This window comes from Pomacea canaliculata, linkage group LG3, assembly GCF_003073045.1.
Source record: "Pomacea canaliculata isolate SZHN2017 linkage group LG3, ASM307304v1, whole genome shotgun sequence".
Lineage (NCBI taxonomy): Eukaryota > Metazoa > Mollusca > Gastropoda > Architaenioglossa > Ampullariidae > Pomacea > Pomacea canaliculata.
This window is the reverse complement of record NC_037592.1, coordinates 20,864,863-20,885,186: the sequence shown is the minus strand read 5'-3', so window position 1 is coordinate 20,885,186 and position 20,324 is coordinate 20,864,863. Positions and strand designations below refer to the sequence as shown.

Sequence of the window (20,324 nt, the reverse complement as noted above, 5' to 3'; positions counted from 1 at the left end):
CAACGTAGACATGACACATTCGCTGATCATTAGCCGTGACCACGGCAACATTTCAAGTGACGAGAAATTAAAATTCACTTACTTTCTTTCGTCAGTTCTAAGTGGGTGACAAGAAGACGGGTGGCAGACGACAGGCAGTGCAAAAGTCCCAGAGAAAGGCGACTGCAGGCGGGGTGGCTCCCTCACCTACCGTGCTCGGGTGACACAAAGACGCTGGCAGCGGCGTCCAAACAAAAGCCGTCCCCGCGCTGTGTCTCCCGACTCCTGTCTCCCCGCTCTCTGTCTCTCTGCCAGCCGCTGCTGCAACTCACCCAGCATCCTCCCAGACCCGCCACGTTAGATACCGCGCATGCGCACTCAAGCGCCGCGTCACTGGCGCGTGCAGGGCGACGGCGGCGGATGTGCAGGTGAAGCGACGCGCGTGCGGGTAGCGGACAGTGCGCGGCAGGGCGCGTCACGCTCTGTGGCAGCCACCCCGGGTGCTGCATGCCGTGCATGTTGTGTCCTGTGTCCCGGCATCAAGGGGTCAGCACCTTGTACATCCGACACGCTGCAGTCACGTGTCGTTGTCGCGTGCAGGTGGCAACCCAAGCCCCTCCTTGTATACCGGATCGCTGTAGCTCGTTACACAAGGATCAATCTGTACAATCGATCCACGTGTTACACAGAAACTTTTTTCTTCTTCAGACAAGTGATCGGTGCTGCCAGTGAAAGGGTCGGGTGCGACACCTTGCCGCCAGCCTCCAGTACAACGTCGCGCGATGTGGTCACGTGACAGCGACTGTACCTCCGTGTCTGCTATAGTCTGGCTTTACATCGACAACAGGTTATGCTGATAGAAATGAAGATGGGGGATGAGATATGAAGAAAGCTGGGACAGGTGTAGAAAACAATTGATTATGATGAAGGAGACGATGAAGGAATTGCGTGCACGGAAGTGAGGAGACGAGTGAGTGAGATGCAAATACACCGACATGGTGGAGTCCGTTACAGCAACTACATGAGTGCAGCAAGAGCAGACAGTAAAACAAACACGCACAACGGAGAGTATTACATTAATGCATAATTCATCAGAGAGAGTAAGAATAAACCACGTGACCCAGAGTAAAGCTGGACGAGTTGCTTAGCAGTGTGTGCCTCAGTGGTATATAATTAAACAAAAGTACTTCTTACCTGTGTGTGCCTCGAGCATATAATGAAACACAACAACTGTACATATCCCAGAGATATTTAACCAACCCCACGGAGGTATGCAATCAAACAAGGTAATGTCCCATGTTTGTATTACCTAGGTATGTCATCAAACACAAGTTCTGACACAGAAATATGTAATCAAACCTGACGTATGTAAGCAAACAATGACTAGCATAGTGTACAAGCCAATGACTGACATAATGTACAAAAGCTCAAGTGCGATGGCATGCTATGTATGTGCAATCTTTGGTGGAACAGTTACACAGCAGATATGAGTTGATGACATCATTGCCCACCTTGATGTGACTGGGTGGACTGACGAGCGAAGGTTGGTGTCTTCTCGAGCATAGGAGGGTTTCCGTTGTATCCTGAGTTTACTTTTGTTTTTCATAATCAGCAAACCAGATGCCCTGATAATCCAGCAAACCATTTCTTGTAGAGACTTGCTGTTTGTAAGGGGCATCTTCCCAGCCAAAGACCTCAGCTTCTTCACAGTCGAGCGGACTGAGCACCACTCTACAGACCAGTGTGTTTACAAACATTTGCATGTTTCATCAGCATAATGTATAAAAACAACAAAACCCAGTGTTGTTGGAAGTTACTGGATAATAGATGCAGGCAGGCATTAGATTGGTGTTGTTTATTTTAGATATATTAATGATTTAGATATATGATTTACGGAAGAAAAAGTAAAAGGTAAATATTTTGTCAAGAAACTTATTTGTTTAACATTAAGAATAATCGGTTAAAGAAACCGAGGCAGCGTCAGCCCCATAACGGCAAAACTGGTTCTGTTTGTGTTATTTGTTTCTAGACTATTTTTTTCAAACTTAGAAGACATATATCTGTGTCCATATAATTCATCTCAGAGTGCACGAAGCTGTGCATAATCAGGTATCTTAGCAATAATGCTGAGACATCAGTGGGATGTTATGTCACTTACACAGGTGTTTACAATGTGACGTAATGTGCCAGGAGTAAGTGACACAGTGCCAGGTGTGACATAGCGGTAGAGACAGAGAGAGAGAGGAGGAGGAGAATGAGAAAGACGATAACATTGCAAGAGAAGGAACTTTTTGATGTCTGTATAAGAGAAAAAAGATCTTAGTAGTTATAAAAGAGCAAGATGGACGGACACACAAACACAGAGCTGTAAGAGAGAAAGACAGAGAAACTTTCGTACAAAAGAACAATATGTCAATTAACACAAAATGTTTCAATCCAGTTTTTAATATTTTGCAACAAATTTGCTTTTTTTCTACAACATTAGCATAAAACAACTAAGTGTAGGCAGAAAACATATTTACAAGAACAGTTTGAGAACGACACTTGCAACATCTCGGTGACACGAACTTCTGAGTGCACGCCGTCACACCCTCACTAGCAGTACACCTCACCCCGGGTTGAGGGACAAAACCCACAGCAACAGCGCTTGTGGTGCAGTATAACTTGAAAGTAACAAGTGAGAAACATGAAAATATCACAAAAATCTTTTTGGTGGGTGTGATGCTTCAGGACCGTCTAGCTACTTGAAACACGCGCTCCTTCACTCATACGCACGCACGCGCACATACACTTCTCTTTATTCTTTCTCTCTCTCTCTCTCTCTTCTCTCTCACACACACACACGCACACACACATACACGTGTGTTTTCAGAGAACTTTGATTAACGGCTTAAAAGTGTAGAAATGTAACAGTCCAGTGTAACAACATATGAACACATCAGCAATGTCATGCACGGTGCTGACGACACTGAAACCATTTGGTGAGGAGGTGCTCACCCGCTCAGTGCCAACAGCTGAGCACAACGGGTGGCAATGGGAGGGATGTCCGCACACAGCAAGGAGGTCTGGGGTGTACGTCACATTCACAGGTTAACAGCATCCACAGAGGACTTGGAGAGGGTACAAAGACCTTCAGCAGGGTACGCAGCTGGAGCAGGCTCAGATGAGTGTGGTAGAGAACCAACATAAGGTAAGAATGTGCAAGATACAAACGGGTAGGCGCCAAGAATGTGGGTATTAGAAAGATGGAAGGAGGAAACTAAGCGACGAGTTTTGCATAGTGTGGAGAAAGACGTGGCACGACAGGAGGCACGTGACATGCACGAGGCCCACAAGCTTGTCATCTGCAACTAGTTTCTCTAGACGACAGCGCACCGTCTGGTGCGGCGACAGATGACCAGACAGAGGGATGGGGTGACAGTCGTTGGTGTGAGAAAACATTTGTGGGGTAGGGCAGCTTTTGTCATGACGAGGCATGTACCGGACAACAGACCTGCCAGCCACTGAGCGTCTATCATGGCGAGACCCGACAACAACAATCGCCAGTTAATTGTTATGTAAGCATTTCTCTCACACTTTCCCTCCATTCAGTTCTAGAGAGGCTTCCAGTCTACATCTCTGCCTCTGTGCACATCTCTCTCTCTCTCTCTCGTACGCGCGTATCAGTACGATGTTTCCACCCCTCCTCTCTCTCTCAGACAGGGAGAGAGAGAGACGGATAAGAAAGGATGTTTGTGTAAGTGTGAGAGAGAGAAAGAAAGAGAGAAAACAACATGCTCATAATAAACTTGAATCGGGGTACTCTAAAGCAGACCTGGGCAAACGTCTCTGACCGGCCCGCCCGCTGGCCGCCCACCAGTAAATATACTATGTATACAGTATTGGGTAAAACTGAGTTAACTATATTAGTCCGGCCCTCTAGAACCATTCCAGTTTCTCATCCGGCCCCTTGGGAAAATTAATTGCCCACCCCTGCTCTAAAGTCACATCAGTGTGGACCGGGTGCATGCAGCATGTGTCGTCAACGTAGTGGCGTGTGCACGTCAGCACGAGACGTGGCGTGACCTTTAACACGTGAGGACGAATGAAACTCGTGATGAAGACAAGAAGTATGCGAGTGTCAAAAACACCAAGTGAATAAAACATCAAAAAATCTCTGTGAAAAAGATATTTGTCAAGACATACATGAAAACGTGTTAAGAAATCTGAAAATGTATCTAAGGATGTAAATAACTAAAAATACGGCCTGAGTCTTCTTAGACACTGTGTTCATCTTTGTTGTGCAATGTTTGGATGTTACATAGTAATGCTGTTGTGTGATGTGATGTGTGTAGGTGTAGCTGTGAAGTGTGCGTGTGACTGAGCTGTCGTCAGGGATGTGCGTGGACAAGTAAGGTTGGAGACTGTGATGCACAGGATACGCATCGTTAGAAAGATTCAGATTTCACACTTCAGTGAATTTTTCTTGAATGTTTTTTTTTTCATTGACATCTTGTGAATGTCAAATCATGTGATTCGCCAGTTATGTTTTAGTTATTTGAAACCAGTAACATCCTGCCATGTTACAGACAATAACTGTGGTGTTACAGAAGTAACTGTGGTGTTACAGACAGTAGCTGTGTGGTGTTACAGACAGTAACTGTGCGGTGTTACAGAGAGTAACTGTGGTGTTACAGAAGTAACTGTGTGGTGTTACAGACAGTAACTGTGCGGTGTTACAGAGAGTAACTGTGGTGTTACAGAAGTAACTGTGTGGTGTTACAGACAGTAACTGTGTGGTGTCACAGAGCACAGGAAACACATAACCGTGCATGACTAGAGAAAAGAACACATCTCACGCCATCGATGAGTAATGCAGAGTAAACAGTCGACCTTACACCGGAGGTCAAGAGGTTAACAAGAAAGGTTGAGTTTCTTTTTACAGAGAAATAAAAATGTTGAAATGTCATCGTCTCCTTGACAATGTAACAGACTCAAAGTGACATGTTATGTGAAAAAGATGTGTGAATGTTACGAGCATTAAAATATCAGCAGCGTTTGAACTTCGTGAACTCAGCAAGTGATGAAAACATCAAACAGACACAAAGCCACAAAAAGTTTAAAAATAAACTCAACAGGACTGACGCCATGTTGATGTCGAGAGCAATGACAGTAGGAGGCGTATTGATACCACGATGTCTTGTACAAGCTGTTCTGTCGTCGTGACACCTTGTCATCGTCTGTGTCGTCGTCATGATAACTTGTCATCGTCTGTGTCGTCGTCCTGATACCTTGTCATCGTCTCTGTCTAGTCGTCGTATACTTTCTCATCATCTGTAAGTCGTCGTCATGATACCTTTTCATCGTATACTATGTCGTCATGATATTTTGTCATCATTATTACGTCGTCATCATGATACCTTCACATCACGACCTGTAAGTCATCGTCATGACACCTTGTCATCGTTTGCTTGCTTTGCTGCCTCTACATCTCCCGCTCACTGTGCACGAGCTTAACACGAGTAAACAAGTTGACAAGCTAGAAGATTATTTCATTGACATCTAACGACAACGTTGTGGAATAAATCCTCACAGCACATCGACGACATTCTTCAAAACAGATGACAGATGGAATGTAGAATGTCTCTAATTAACAAGAATACTTAGAATGGAAGATGTAGCGATAACTGTTTAAATGCGCACCGCGATATCGCAAATATGTTGACACTATAGACATTGCATCTCGGTATTGGGAGTCTTCACACTGTACACCTTTGTTTTGTCATTTAGATAATGTCATCAGCCGGAGGAAGCCCAGTGCAACTTGCATATACATGGATGTCTCTGTGATCACACTGAGTATTCTGACTGTGAGTAAAGTCAGCCTGCTCACAGCACACTGAGTATTCTGTGAGTGAAGTCACGTAAAGTCCCGTAATCTGACGAAGTTGATTCTGTAAGCGTTGTTATAGAGGGTCTCTTTTATATTTATATGTTGTTTAGCTTTGTTCTTCACGGAGAATTAATCGCTTTATTTCTCGAATACATCTAATGTCGTATTTTGTGCTTGATGTTACAGATTTATAACAATGTTCTTATTTTCATCATGAAGGACAATTTCACTAAAGACTTCAGCATCTTCACCGGCATTCTATAATAATAATAATAATAATAATAATAATAATAATAATAAATAATAATAATAATAATAATAATAATAATAATAATAATAATAATAATAATTTAATTAGTACAGCAAACCGTCCTATATGATCAATATACTTGAGAATGTACTCGTGAAGTAAATCATCCTAGAATATCAAAGTACTTTAGGTTCAGCAAAGGAAATCTTATATTTAAAAAAGGAGAATGCGGCGATGTGGATTTTATATGTTTCTTTGTGTTTAACGAGGCAAAAAAGTGCACAAATTTATCATCTACATGAATATTATTCTTCTTATCTAAATGAAGGTGAAGAACAATGGTTTGAGTATGCTTGATCCGGAGCATGTTGATTTTATCAGTTCTAAGATCAGGAGAAGCTTGAAATTAAAAGGGAAAAATCTACTAGGCAGAGCAAACTTTGAGGTAGCTCTACTACACGACACAGCAAATCTGGACAAACTTGTTATATGAGAGGGTATCCTTTGAAATGTTATAGTTTGAGAGAGTACCCAATGAGAATTCGTATCCAACAATACTTAAGTAGTGCTACCCTGAACTGAATCTCACACACTCTCACACACACACGTGGACACAGACAGCTTGTCCACCTTGGTGACTGGGGTGGCGCCCACTTCTCTCCCGACACTTGGAGAACAGCAAAAGTCGTAACGGCTGTCATCAAGTTCAGTGAGAGTAAATTTTTATAGAAAACACGGACAAGTAGAGGAATATAGGAGCAGAGTTTGTCCGTGTCACTGCCCAGTGTCACAGCTGCTGACACCTGTACTTAGTCAGGTCATGACATTTTGAGTGACATCCTGCCGCCCTGCCAGCATGCGGAGGACACGGCGATGATTAGCACACACGTCTCCCTGTGACACACGTGATCACGTTACGACGTTTGGAAGAGTAACTGACACTTGACATGTGACAGGTGACACAACTCGTCCAACAAGCCTTTGCTTTTGATTGACCTTTTTGACCCGGTTCACCACTAATCACCGCTGAATCACCACTAAATCACCGCGTCACACGTGTCTTCCTTAGTGCATTTCAGATAGTCTCTCTGTCTGTAAACAATGTTTGATGACACAATCAGGATCTGTAGCTGTGTCTCGGCTTTAGTTTAAAATAAAAGTGTCAGCAGTTTTGAAATTCTCGTGACTTTGTAAGCACTCGCTATATAATACATCACAGGACAGAAACTGTTTAAATTACTGAGTTTTAAAACATTCATTGTGAGACACATTCTGAGAGGCTGTTTGTACAAAACCGTTTCAATTAAAATGCATATTGTGGTGGCCCTCTGTGACAACTGAACTGTCTCCATGACTCCACAAACGTCCTCAAGTTTCTCACCTGCAGTTTCTTCTCCTTCGAGGGAGAACCAGGCCTTTAATCATCCACAGATGTGCAAAAAGACATCCGCGTCTATTGAGAGGACTTCAATTTGGACATTTGTCGACAAATTCTGTAAGGCGTTCTCGAAGTCTTTGTGAAGAAATATTGCAATGTGTTACACAGAGGGAGATAAAGTGTCTCACGGTGAAGACAAAGATAATCAAGATAATGGCAGCACAGTCAGAATCCTAACTGAAAAGTGCAGACGATCCAGTAAAAGAGACTGAATGTGATGAACGCCACCGAGAAAAGAACACCTTGTCCAGTGGGTGAGCCTTGGTGTGGGCAGTGGTCTTGGTGTCTTCAGTCGTGTGTGTACTCCCCTCACCACTCACCTGTAACACACACACAAACAAATAAACGTAAACAAGCAAGCAGTCGTATATAAACACAAAAAGTCAGTACATAAACACATACAAAACACAAATGGTTTAACACACGGATAAACACGAACACACACAAACAAGAGAGCTCCATAGACACTCATGGAAACAAACAATAAAATGTGCGAAAGAGAGAGACAGAGAGAGAGGGTGTCTTACATGACGATGAAGACAAAGATGGTCACGATAATGGTAGCACAGTCACACTGCTAACCAGTAAATGTAGAAGATCCAGTAGATAAGATTGAATGTGACGAACGTCACCGGGAAAAGAATTCGTGAGATCTTGTCCACCCGGCGCGCCTTGGCGCGTGCAGTGCTCTTGATGTTTTCACTCGTGTGTCTACTCACCTCGCCACTCACCTGCAACACACACACGCACACATGCACCGATAAACACAAACAACCAAGCATATATGAACACATAAAAAGACATTCAAGCACACAGAACACATACACATAAATAACCACTCAAAATACACATGAACACACACAAATACACGCACGCAAACGCATACATTAACACAAGGATAAATACGCACAAAAACACAAATACAAGGGAAATCCACAGGAACTCATGCAAACATTAACAAAACAACGATTTTATACATAAATTTGTATTAGTTTAAAATACAGAAAAATATTTCAGCTACGGCACCACTCATACCACACACACACTGACGTCCATCGGAAAGCAGACAAGAAACATCAAAGCTTCCACAGAGGACTTGGAGAGGGTACAAAGACTTTCAGCAGGGTACAAACTTGGAGAGGGTACAAAGACCTTCAGCAGGGTACACAGCTATAGTTTTTCAAAGCTCAAAGTGAAAGTAGCCGCAGACAGGAGAGAGAAGACTCAAGCGCGCACATCGCCCAAGCACGAGGTTATGGCGGTCAGGCGGTGAAGAAAGAAAGGACCTAGCTCTTACCAAGAATCGAACTCCCAGCGAGGTCTGCAGACGCTGGGTCTTCTACTGTTGCTGGATGGATTAGCAGACATTTTCGTGGTATTTTTATAAAGCGTGAGTTGTATGTGTTTAGCTTTTGCTCCATTTAGGCTAGGGATGTAATCGCTGCTTACTTTCCTGACATCTTTCTAGACGCAAGTTCAGGTTCTGCCAGGACAGCGATTCTGGATGAATTCCAGAGCTCGATATCAGCATCTAGCAGGTCGTGAAAACACGTTTAAGACATGTACAGAGATGTCAGGGACTTCACTACACTGATAATAGTCACAGGTGTGTAGACAGGTGTCTGTGGTGACGGAGTGAGACGTTAGTAGCTCGACTGGCAGATTCTACGATCTCAGAACACAGGAGATGAAGTTCCATCTAAGGCTGGGCACACGAAGAAGTAGTCAAACACCGACACTGGCCACGTGACACACAAATGTGTGAGGTGACAGGCAAAGCCATGCAAGGGATCAGACACGACGACAAGAGAGGAAGACAACCCGACCAACGGGACGTGACGTAACATACAATAACACAATAGTATACAACAATACACATAACAATACACGATCTTTAGAAGCATATTCGCAGCTCCCAGCTTAACAAGCACACAAACAGATAACGGTACAAACTTCTATTATTACCAATTATTTTCAAGTATTAACCTGCAAAAGTGCTATGTCCGTGTCTGCTTATATTGGTGTGTGTGTGTGAATGCGGTGTACTGGTAAATTCTGTATATATATATAGTTTATATGTGTGAGCTAACATTGTGTCTGTCGTATTGTGTGTGATTGAGCGTGTTCGTTCTCATACTCGCAGGTGTGTGGGTACGTGTGTGATTAAAATAGTAAAAGTAAGAGTGATTGATTACGATCAGATCATGATTGTTGTAAAGTGTATTTGTATACAAGCAGTATGAGCATGTCTGTGCGTACGTACACATGCATGCACGTGTTGGTGTGTGTGTGTGTGTGTGTGTGTGTGTCGGTGGTGGTGAGGCTCAAGCACGTGAACAAAACAAGAAATGCCACAAACTGTTTACGCACTTTTCTTACCACAAACTTGGGTGAACTTGTTCCATTTACCTGAAATTAAGACGCCATTTCGATGTCAGGTATAATCACATTACAACAAGACATAACGCCAAATAACCAAAAATAATCATTTACACCTGGAAGTACGCTAAGTGTCAACTCGTTAGTAAGACTTGTCATTGACAAGAGGTTTTCCCGAGGATAACTGATGAATAGCTCACTATCCCTGAGAGAGAGAAACATTAAGGTACCCGGGTATCTTGAACACCTCGCTCAGATCACAGAGGCACCGTGAGGGGTGTGTGTGACAAAATATCACAAGAACACTGTGAAGGGTGCCTGTGAATACGTCACAGGAGAACTGTGATGGACACATGGCAAGATATCACAGGGACACAGTGACAGACGCATGTCAGGATGTCAGGGGTAGAAAAAAATGCCACATGGGTGTTGCCAAGGTGTCGTGTACCTTATGCAGCTTGACTTCAGCATCAACAAGAAGAGATGAGCGCCATGTACCTTTTAGTCTCTCCAGAGCATCCACAGCTTGTTGGCGAGATGTTGGATTAAGGAAATGTAGTTGCTAAAGATGGTTCACTTGTTACCGAGAATATAATCACTCGCTTTTGAGAGTGTAGTTGTTTCAGAAGGCTTACTGGAGATATTGTTGTTAAGAACAGTTAATCCAAGTGAAGCTTCTGTAAGCTGTTTATTGTTTATAGACAGTGTAATGCTATAGTTACAAGCTATAGTCCAGGGGTGGGCAAAGTTTTTATTTGGCGGTCCGGTCTCTAAGCCATGCGGCGAGCCGGTAAAAGACCAAAAACTCAGGGCAGGTGACTACACAGCAAACATAGTGATAATGGAATGGACAACATACTGGCGTTCACTTACTGAATTTATTGTGTAAAGAGAAGCTGTTCGAATTCACTCGCAATAAAACTGTAAAGCCAAAACTAGTCTTTTTCTTTGAAAGCAGCTGCAGCCGATGCTTTCTAACGACTTAATCAGACATATCAGCCGTGTTATTTGTTATTTTGTACTTTGTATGTGTTAGAATGTTACTGACTGCCGATTTATAACGCTGCGGAATTGCTCAATTAAATTTCAATCAACCTAGGACGAATTTTAAAAAAAACATGAAACAAGTGCACTCAACATTTTGGCAGACGGGCCACCCGTACTTTGCACACCCCTGCCATAGAGACCGTAGCTTCTAGAGATGGTTTAATGTTTATAGCAGGTGTAGCTGTTGTAGATCGTTTATTGGATAAAGAAAGCTTAGTTATCACCTGCTTGTCGTTTGTAGTCCACTCAGTTATCTATCTATGAATTCTTCTATCACTAGTGTCCTTTGTAACCCAAACAGCTTCGATCTGCTATCTGTGTAGGCGACAGCAAGGGGCGAGTGAATAAAGGGAAACAACCAGTATTTTTACTTTTTCGCTATTTACGTTATTGCTTCCCTTAGCTATGTGGTCTCTCATTTCTGTCCAGCATCTAAGGCGACTACGATCGACTGTGATGACACTGCGGAATGGACACTAACAAAGCTCTGAATGTGTGTGTGTGAATGTTTTACGTATGTCATCTGTGTGATCCTTTTAGTTGATTCTTTTTTAGTTGTTAAGTCGTGTGATGCTATACGCACATTATGCCTGCAATATATTAAAGAAATAACATTATTATTATTTAAAAAATCTGCAGAGCTTTCAAAGTTGAGGTGTTGGTTTTGCAAAGCCTAGTTTGATCCCAGCTCTGTGTGTTGTCGAGGGTTACATGTGAGACCGAGAGTCTCTGGTGCTGCCGGTAGGGTATCGTCATTAAGCCTCAAGAATGATGCCCACACCGCGCTATAAGGTGTGTAAACACCGCCATCACACTGAAGATGTTTTACTCATTTCCGCAAGGTCCAGGACGTTAAGTCAATAAAAAATAAAACTAAAAAAGATGGCGTCAAGCCATGGCCGTGAGGTACGTTGGTAAGAGGCATTAATAAACATTTTACACGTGTTTACCTGTGAGTGCACCGAGTCGTCCTGCTGCTTGCACATGAACACCTGCGCCATGGTCACCTCCTTGTCTCCTCGCCGAGCCAAGACGTTGACGTAAGCAAACTCCAGGAAAGCGGAAAACACAAAAATAAGACTGCTGACCACCCACACATCAATGGCCTTGATGTAGGACACCTGTACACCACATAAGAAAATAATTTAATATAGAACAATTGTAAGCCACACGAGAAAGAACGCCTGACAAAGGACAACTGTAAGCCACAGAAGAACCAACACCTTTCTCATTGCACATCCCCATGTTGCTTTTCACATGTGTTAGCGACATTTCTTGCTTGTTAGTGATATTTCACATGTATTAACAATAGTTTAAACGTCTTAGCGGTGTTTCACGTTTAGCAATATGAATTTTAGCAACAATTCACGTGTACTAGTGGCATTTCCTGCTGGTGCCTTAGTCAGGTTTTACACGTGCAGGGAAGGGAGAGGTGAGAGATGTTTACAGCCACTAAAGGCCGACAGAACGAACGAACGAACGAATTTTTATTGACTCAGGCCACGTGGCCTCAACATTCAGGTGATGAGCACAGCTTGTACAATATCATGAGGCCTAACCACTTCGGTATAATATATCGTAATATCGTATCATGGACAATGACATAAAATAATACAGAATAATTAAACAATACCATTTTGAACTTTACGACGTTTAAAGCAATAGTACAGGTATCTGGCAAGACAGTTAAGGTGTGAAGCATCATTAAACAAAAGATTAATTGTAAAATATGATGGTTAGGCTCTATATTGAATTGGCAAAAATGTAAGTCTCAGGTCCTCTAAAAGATGGCAATGAAAAGATGTATTTCATCGTCTTGCGCTGTCTGACAATGGGGGCATTTGACTAAAGGCCGACAGACAAGAGGAGAGAGGAGGTGACCTTAGGAAGCGATGCCTGGATGGTGGAGCCGTGCGTGTTGAGGGTGAGCACGGTGAGCACACCCAGCGACACGCGCGCCGGGATGGCGTCCAGGTCCAGCCAGAAGGACACCCACGACAGCGCCACGATCAGAATGGACGGCACGTAGATCTGAATGATGTAGTAGCGGATGTCACGTTGCAGCGTGAAGAAGGCCGTGATACAGGCAAAGGTTGCTGTTCACACACACACACATATATATATACACATATAGACACATATAGACACACATATAGACACACGTACGCACGTGTGAACACTTCAGTAAATACCAGACACTTGATTAAATAGCGAATCGCTGAGACACAAAACACAAGCTGATGACATTCTGTACACGACTGATGTCATCTACAGGCTTCATACAAATAAACTTATGTTAGATGGATGACTTCGGAGAATGGTTCATCCCAATTTTTAGTGGACACCTCTTCCTGTTTGGATGTCGACTGTTGATACATGTAGCACAATTCTACAATGTTGGCTGAGCAGTATCTTAAAACGAAGTAAATTATCGTCGAGACATTGTTAGCATTTGACATTGGTTCCATCCTCACACAAGTGACATCACAGGCAGTCACACACGACGTCACTCACGTTCCGTTCCAGTGTTCTCTGGCTTTGTCTTGTCTGGCTTCGTCTCGCAGGCCGTCGTCTCGCTCCCCCTGATGATGAACTGTGGCAGCTCCTGCGCCGGGTTGAGGTCGTCGTCGAACCGGATAGGCTGCGTTTTGTCCCAGTAAAACATCACATTGTCTGTGGTGTACGTGTCTGCGACACACACAGCTCACGCACACACACGTCCACACACACATACACACGTCCACACACACACACACATACACACGTCCACACACACACACACACACGTCCACACACACATACACACGTCAGACACACACACACACATACACACGTCCAGACACACACACACACAGCTCACACACACACACGTCCACACACACATACATACACGTCCACACACACACACACACACACACACACACACACGTCCACACACACACACACACGTCCAGACACACACACACACACATACACGTCCACACACACACACGTCCACACACACATTCATTGCTTACTTGTCAGTTTGCGATTTATTCCATTTTGTAAGGTCTTAGTCATTTGCTAACAGATGCTTTGATCTGCATCTTAAATATACGAGTAGATATAATCAAATTACCGTGCGTGATTAAAATCCTACACTTACCTACAGCTCGTGACATCACTCAGCTACAGCTCGTGACGTCACTAACTACAGCTCCTGACATCACTAACTACAGCTCGTGACATCACTAAGCTACAGCTCCTGACATCACTAACTACAGCTCCTGACATCACTCAACTACAGCTCGTGACATCACTCAACTACAGCTCCTGACATCACTCAACTACAGCTCGTGACATCACTAAACTACAGCTCGTGACATCACTCCGACATCACTAAGCGACATCTAACATCAAAGCCTGTGTCATGGGCCTGTTCGCACGATGTGAATGTACTTACAGCTCTGGATCAACATGGGGCAGCGCTGGCTGTCTAGCGGGTACTTGTTGAGGTCCATGCGACAGTTGAGTGTCAGTGACAGCCTGCACACACCAAGACACCCTACAGGGTCCCAGACATGCGACAGATGGCAGAGTGCAACACATATGTCTTTATGACAAACACAGTTACTCCTTAACACGAAGAGCGACATACTGTAAACCAGTGCAGTACAAAAGACATGTTACAGACTAGTGCAACATAAATGTTACAGACCAGTGTAGCACTGAAAGGACATGATACAGTTCAGTTAGTACAAAGGACATGTTATAGACTAGCACACTACGCTGAAAGACAACATATTGTAACTTAGATAAACACCGTTGTTGTCTGTACCCACACCAGGTTCAAAGTTCAGGAACGAGCTAATTTCATGCGTAGAAAGGTCTACAAAGACTTCCACCTATAACTTGTGTAGAGTAATGAATACACGGGTTTTCAACCGTTACGAGCTGTTACATCTTTCATACCCTGCCTAAAGAGACTGTTTTGTTTTGTTTGTTTGTTTGTTTGTTTGTTTGTTTTTGCCTACGCTGACGTAGACTGAAAACCTTCACCGGCATCAACTTTGTTAGTTGTAGCCGGTGACTGGGTCTGGCGACATGCGAGTCCTGTAGATGCTACACCTTATTCATATAAATCCTATCCTTCTGTGTCCTCTTTCTTTCAAGGCACAGGTCTGAAACAACATTATTCAGACCTCCACCACTCTCTCTTGAAAAGCTACCTCGTTTTAACTACTTCTATGGGCCTCAAGAAACAGGCGAGAAATCCAATTCATCATCAGTAATTAATTCCCACCACACCCTGCCTACTGTACCCACCCACCCCGAGTGGGCCTGCAGACGCTGACCGCATGCTGTAGATGACGTGGCCGGAGGGCTTGAGGTGCATGTACTTGTTGGGCACCGTCACCTCGTGGAAGTTGCCCTCTTTCTCGTTGCGGAAGAAGACGTCGGGCACCCACACGTTGTCCATCATCTTGCTGTCCACCTCCAGTCGCTCGGAGTCCGTGGAGTTAGAAAGTGGAGGCGCTCGTCATACCACTCCTCCGTCAGGAACATCTCCACCGAGTAGTCCTGACACACAAACACAGGCATAGCAAGTAATCCTGACACACAAACACAGGCATAGCGAGTAGTACTGACACACAAACACAGGCATAGCGAGTTGTCCTGACACACAAACGCAGGCATAGCTGTTTGAATTTTGAATTTCTTTAAAGTGTTATTATTGCAACTTTATTCTTCACTTTTTCCAGACACAAATCCTCACATGAAGTTCTCAAAATGAAGACTACCGTTATTTTTATGACATCTCCAAGAAGTTGGGGTCTTGTCGTGGAAGTCTGACTGGCCTGCAGTTCGTAGACACATTTACAAGAAGTCTCTCGGCGCGTGGCGAGTGTTAATAGCAATAATATAGCAACAACCATCGACAGCACCAACCTTACCATTCGGGTTTCGCTGACAGAGTCGAAGCTGAGCAGATGGATCTTGATGGTGACATTGGTTGGAACATCTGTAAGCAGAGTACAACCATGGTGTGAACGTCAGATGTTCACACAGAACACACACGCACGCACAGACACAAAACACAAACACGCACGCACAGACACATGTACATGCATACACTGACTCACTTTTTTCGTAGTCGGGTGGGACCCGTGCATCGTACGTCGACTGGTTCAGCATACAGTTGAGTCGCTCTCGTCTGCCAGAGACAAAACACGACTAGCAGTCAGTGAAACCGTTATCTCACGCTCCAGACATTTTCAGCAGGCACTACAGACACTGCATTCCTATAGTTTATTGTACACTTTACACCACAGTTACATTCTTTGGCGCTCAGTCATCTGCACTGTGCAGTCTGCCCTGCAGGTGAAACTTGTTACATCCTACACTCTTGCTACTGCGAGCTGAACACATTGCTATATGCTGCTCACTTTGTAATAATATCGAGATCTTAGTGTTGTGTCATATCGTCACACACCACACTGCACACAGACACACAGACACACACAGACACACAGACTAACCCTGAAACTTTACACACACACACACGTTGTACATGCTATATTGTACAATAGTTATTTTCACTGCATACTTTGTACTTAACTGTTGTGTGTGTGATGCACTTTATATCGTACATTGTACATTATAGTGTAACATTCACATCTTTGACTTATGTTTATCGTGTTTGTACACAATTGTAAACATCACACGTCAAGTTCCTTATAAACATTATTTAGTGCACCTCCCCTCTCATGCACGTTGACCTTTGCTATGCTTATCACGAATACATGGTATATAACCTGACTTGTTGTCTGTTGTTGTATCACCAACGTATAGGCATATTCGGCCTTCCTCACTGTATTGTTTGTATTCAGGACGAACGTACAGCAAACATTTCGTGTTTGTGTGATCACGTGTCCAGGGGAGGGGGAGGAGAGGTGTCGTGTGCCTGACCAGGGGCTCACGTGGTCTGGTGCCACATACCTGTGGACAGAGCCACACCGAAGCTGCCACAAACAGTCGACATCTCTCTGCTGAACATGGAGGGGGAGGACTGTGGGAGGGGAGATCAAGTCCCAGGAGTGCTGCGCCCTTGCCTGTGAGAGCTTGAGGCGGGTGAGCACATCACTAATGCATGTTGTAGGCTTCGGTGGGAGGGAGGAGAGGGAAAGTCACGTGATGCACACCTCACTTCAAACACCAAATCCCCGAGCGGGGAGACAATCGATCTGCCTGGCCACCTTCAAGCCCCTCTCTCTGTCTCTCTCTCTGTCTCTCTCTCTGTGGCCACCCTGCAACCTTCCTCCGTGCTGAATGGCATTGTTACCACCAGTGAATCAAAGAACAAAGGTAATTCATTCTCTCATGCGGCCATTCACTTTTGACAAGCACACCCTCCCTCTTCCCTCCAGGTCCGGTTTGCTGTCGTTGTCGTGCTCGTGGGCGCCTACATCACGCTATTGTCAGCGACAGCAACATTATCGTCTCGTGAAAACGAGAATACCAGCGGATGCAACAGACATTCTTGAGGGATTTTGTCTTAATGGACTGTAAAATATTATTTATAGAGCTGTTGTCATATTTCAGTCAAATGAAACTAATCCTCAAGACTGGCCACAACATTCAAGCTGAAATGGGAAATAAACTAGTTCTGGCTCTTTGATATCACAGCAGAATAGGCCATAGCAGGGGGAGGATATTGGTCAGGGCATGTGACTTTATGGGTGAGACACTTGATGTGAATCTAGTCAGGGCACTTTGTGCACCAGCATATGGAAAACTATTAAAAAAATTTGTACACTGAAAAAGATGATTTGAAAGATCGACAGACAGAGAAACGGCAAACAATCATGAAATTCGGTTATTTTAAATACATAAAAGAAATTTCGTGCGGCGTTTAGAACAATAATAAAGGACCCAGCAAGGCTGTGAAGGTGAGTAACATCGGTAAACAAAACAGTTAGCGGACAGTAACACTTCAAACTCTGGATAACTTTTCTAAAATCTCAGGAGACTGATGATTGGACAGGAATAAATGTTTTAGCCTAGGGGGGGGGGGCTTCTCGGTAACATCGAAACTGTTATCAGTGCCTACTTGTTGATGTAGGCCAGGTTCATTTAAAGTGCACAGTTAAGGTAGGTGTTGTGACTCCAAACGTTCATCAACAATTAAGTTTAAAACACACACAGAGCAGAGCAGCTGCCAGAAGAAATACACTTCAACAGCAAGTCTCACCCACGCCTCCCATCAGCCACCTGGAGGCTGGAGGTGCAGGCTGTGTCGTGGACTATTAACAGTCTGACAACAAGTTGTGAGCGAGGTTTGCCATGTTTACTCTGTCAGAAACATTGTTATGCCAGCTAACGGACACTGAAACTGCATTTACAGAATTTGTTGAGCGTCTGTCTACTCGTCCGTAAAGGCGGGTTGCTGTACGGATATCCTTTTTCATGGGTGGTCAGTCCACTTCGAACGCTTTTTGTTTGCTGCAGGTCTGTATTTGACCGAAACTCCTGATATGTCAGAGGGTGAGAGGGAGGAGGCAGACCACTTTCCTATGATGTGTACATTGTTGAAAGATACTTTAAGCAACTGCGACTGCCACTGATTTTACGGAGGATTGTATCAGACTTGTTTGGCAAGACCAGACTGCAAAAATCTTTTATCGGATAATCGCAAATGAATGTAGATAATGAATTTTGTAAGGCTAAGCTGCCTTGATAAAAGTATTGGATGGGTCCTCCAGTCTGGGGCTTTCCTTCAGATAGGGGCCGATGTGATGTGCCGAGACTACCAGTGGTGGGACCGAATGTTACTGGCAAAACAAGAACAATACAGGCAGCTGAACGCTTGAAGACAGAATAGTACTCACACTGACACAAACAGCTTGTGCAAAACAGAATATGTTATAAACGATGAGCACTACACAGTGACCTCAGTGAATTCATATCTCTGAAGTCAATTTGACGAAAGTGAACTCACGAGAGTCGAGCCCCATTGGCACCGCTTTTTTCTCTGGATGAATAAATTTTTATCATTTTCAAAAAAGAAAAAATAAACATCGAATACAACTGTAGTTTTTACTATTCTATAGATAAATATAGATAAATATTAGTAGAATTCAAATTTTCTGATTTTGCTTCAAGATTGTTTTCTGTCACAGTTAGATGTCCAGGGAGCAAATAGGATCAAGTGTTCGGGAGTGGGAGGGGTTTAGTGGACAAGACATGGGATTTTGATGAATTTAATGATTACTGGTGGTTGTAGCTGAATTAAAATTTTTATGCTTCAATGATTTTGTTCTGTTTATAGACACTGAATTAGTTAGAGCACCAAAACCTTGATTTTACCCATTGAGGGTAAACTGTGTCAGATTTCGCTCATTATATTTGTGTTAATTGTTTATCTTTCTCCAGGCTGTGAATTATTCTGCTACCAGACATTGGATCACACTACGTTTAGGTGCAAGCACGAAGCCTGTCCTTAGACAACATTCGCTCAAAGGTAAACAGTTTATTTGTTGTTTCTTGAAGTCCTTTAACCACACAGCCAATACACACCATCTACACAGCGATGGTTGGGTGAACTGCAATAGTCTTGAGTGAGTTGATAGACAGTCGTTGCCTGGCATGCCACAAAGAAACAAATAAAAGCTTGTTGTCATTACATTTGGCATGATTCACTGCACTCAGTGGCTGACTACAGTGATTACACCCTGAGTGAATTAGAGCATCATACCTAATGTAGTTAGCACGCGGCCAACACAAGTCTGCTCTTCGTCATCTGAAGTAAAATCAATTTCCATCAATGTTTTTTTTTATTTATTTCAACAAACACAACACAAACTTGGAGTGTGACGGTCACTGCGTGAGGACAGACATCACTTTCCTTGAGTCTGCACCAGCTTCACAGCTATACAAGTAATACAACTGTACACAAACATATTGCACTCCTGTGATTATGGGGACCTTGATGTTTATCTTTGGTGTTAAGACCTAAGGGCATCTCGCCTTTGATGTCGCTAGAAACATAAATGAATGTCTTAAGGTTGCAAATGTAAATATTAATATCTGGTATTTTTCTTTTGAGCTTGTAATTTTCTCCATATGAAAACGAGGCTTGTGGTGCACTGGCGACCCAAACATAGAGACACCGCGTCTGTCAACATGTCTGTCATGCACACACGTTCACACGTTCATCAGTAGCACCTTGTTTACATCTATTCCATTGGAACTACACAAAATTACCTTTATTTAATCACCAGTACCAATCATACTTATCCAATGAACTTTGACAATACACTCCACCATAGTTGTAAAAGTAAATGTAAACTTGAAAACATATGGATGTAAGTTGGTGTAAA

The 20,324-nt window shown here is 43.5% G+C and overlaps 1 protein-coding gene across 1 annotated transcript in view; it reads right to left on the bottom strand.

Moving 5' to 3' along the window:
* Nucleotides 1-2,408: 2,408 nt before the first annotated feature.
* Nucleotides 2,409-20,324, bottom strand: part of LOC112560601 (glycine receptor subunit alphaZ1-like) — a 33,774-nt gene continuing 15,858 nt past the window's right edge. The window contains 11 exon segments of the mRNA XM_025232532.1: nucleotides 2,409-7,859; nucleotides 8,122-8,270; nucleotides 9,919-9,948; nucleotides 11,916-12,086; nucleotides 12,847-13,061; nucleotides 13,480-13,653; nucleotides 14,408-14,490; nucleotides 15,300-15,462; nucleotides 15,465-15,525; nucleotides 15,900-15,967; nucleotides 16,089-16,159. Coding sequence (XP_025088317.1) covers nucleotides 7,856-7,859; nucleotides 8,122-8,270; nucleotides 9,919-9,948; nucleotides 11,916-12,086; nucleotides 12,847-13,061; nucleotides 13,480-13,653; nucleotides 14,408-14,490; nucleotides 15,300-15,462; nucleotides 15,465-15,525; nucleotides 15,900-15,967; nucleotides 16,089-16,159 — 1,189 coding nt within the window. The 3' untranslated portion in view covers nucleotides 2,409-7,855.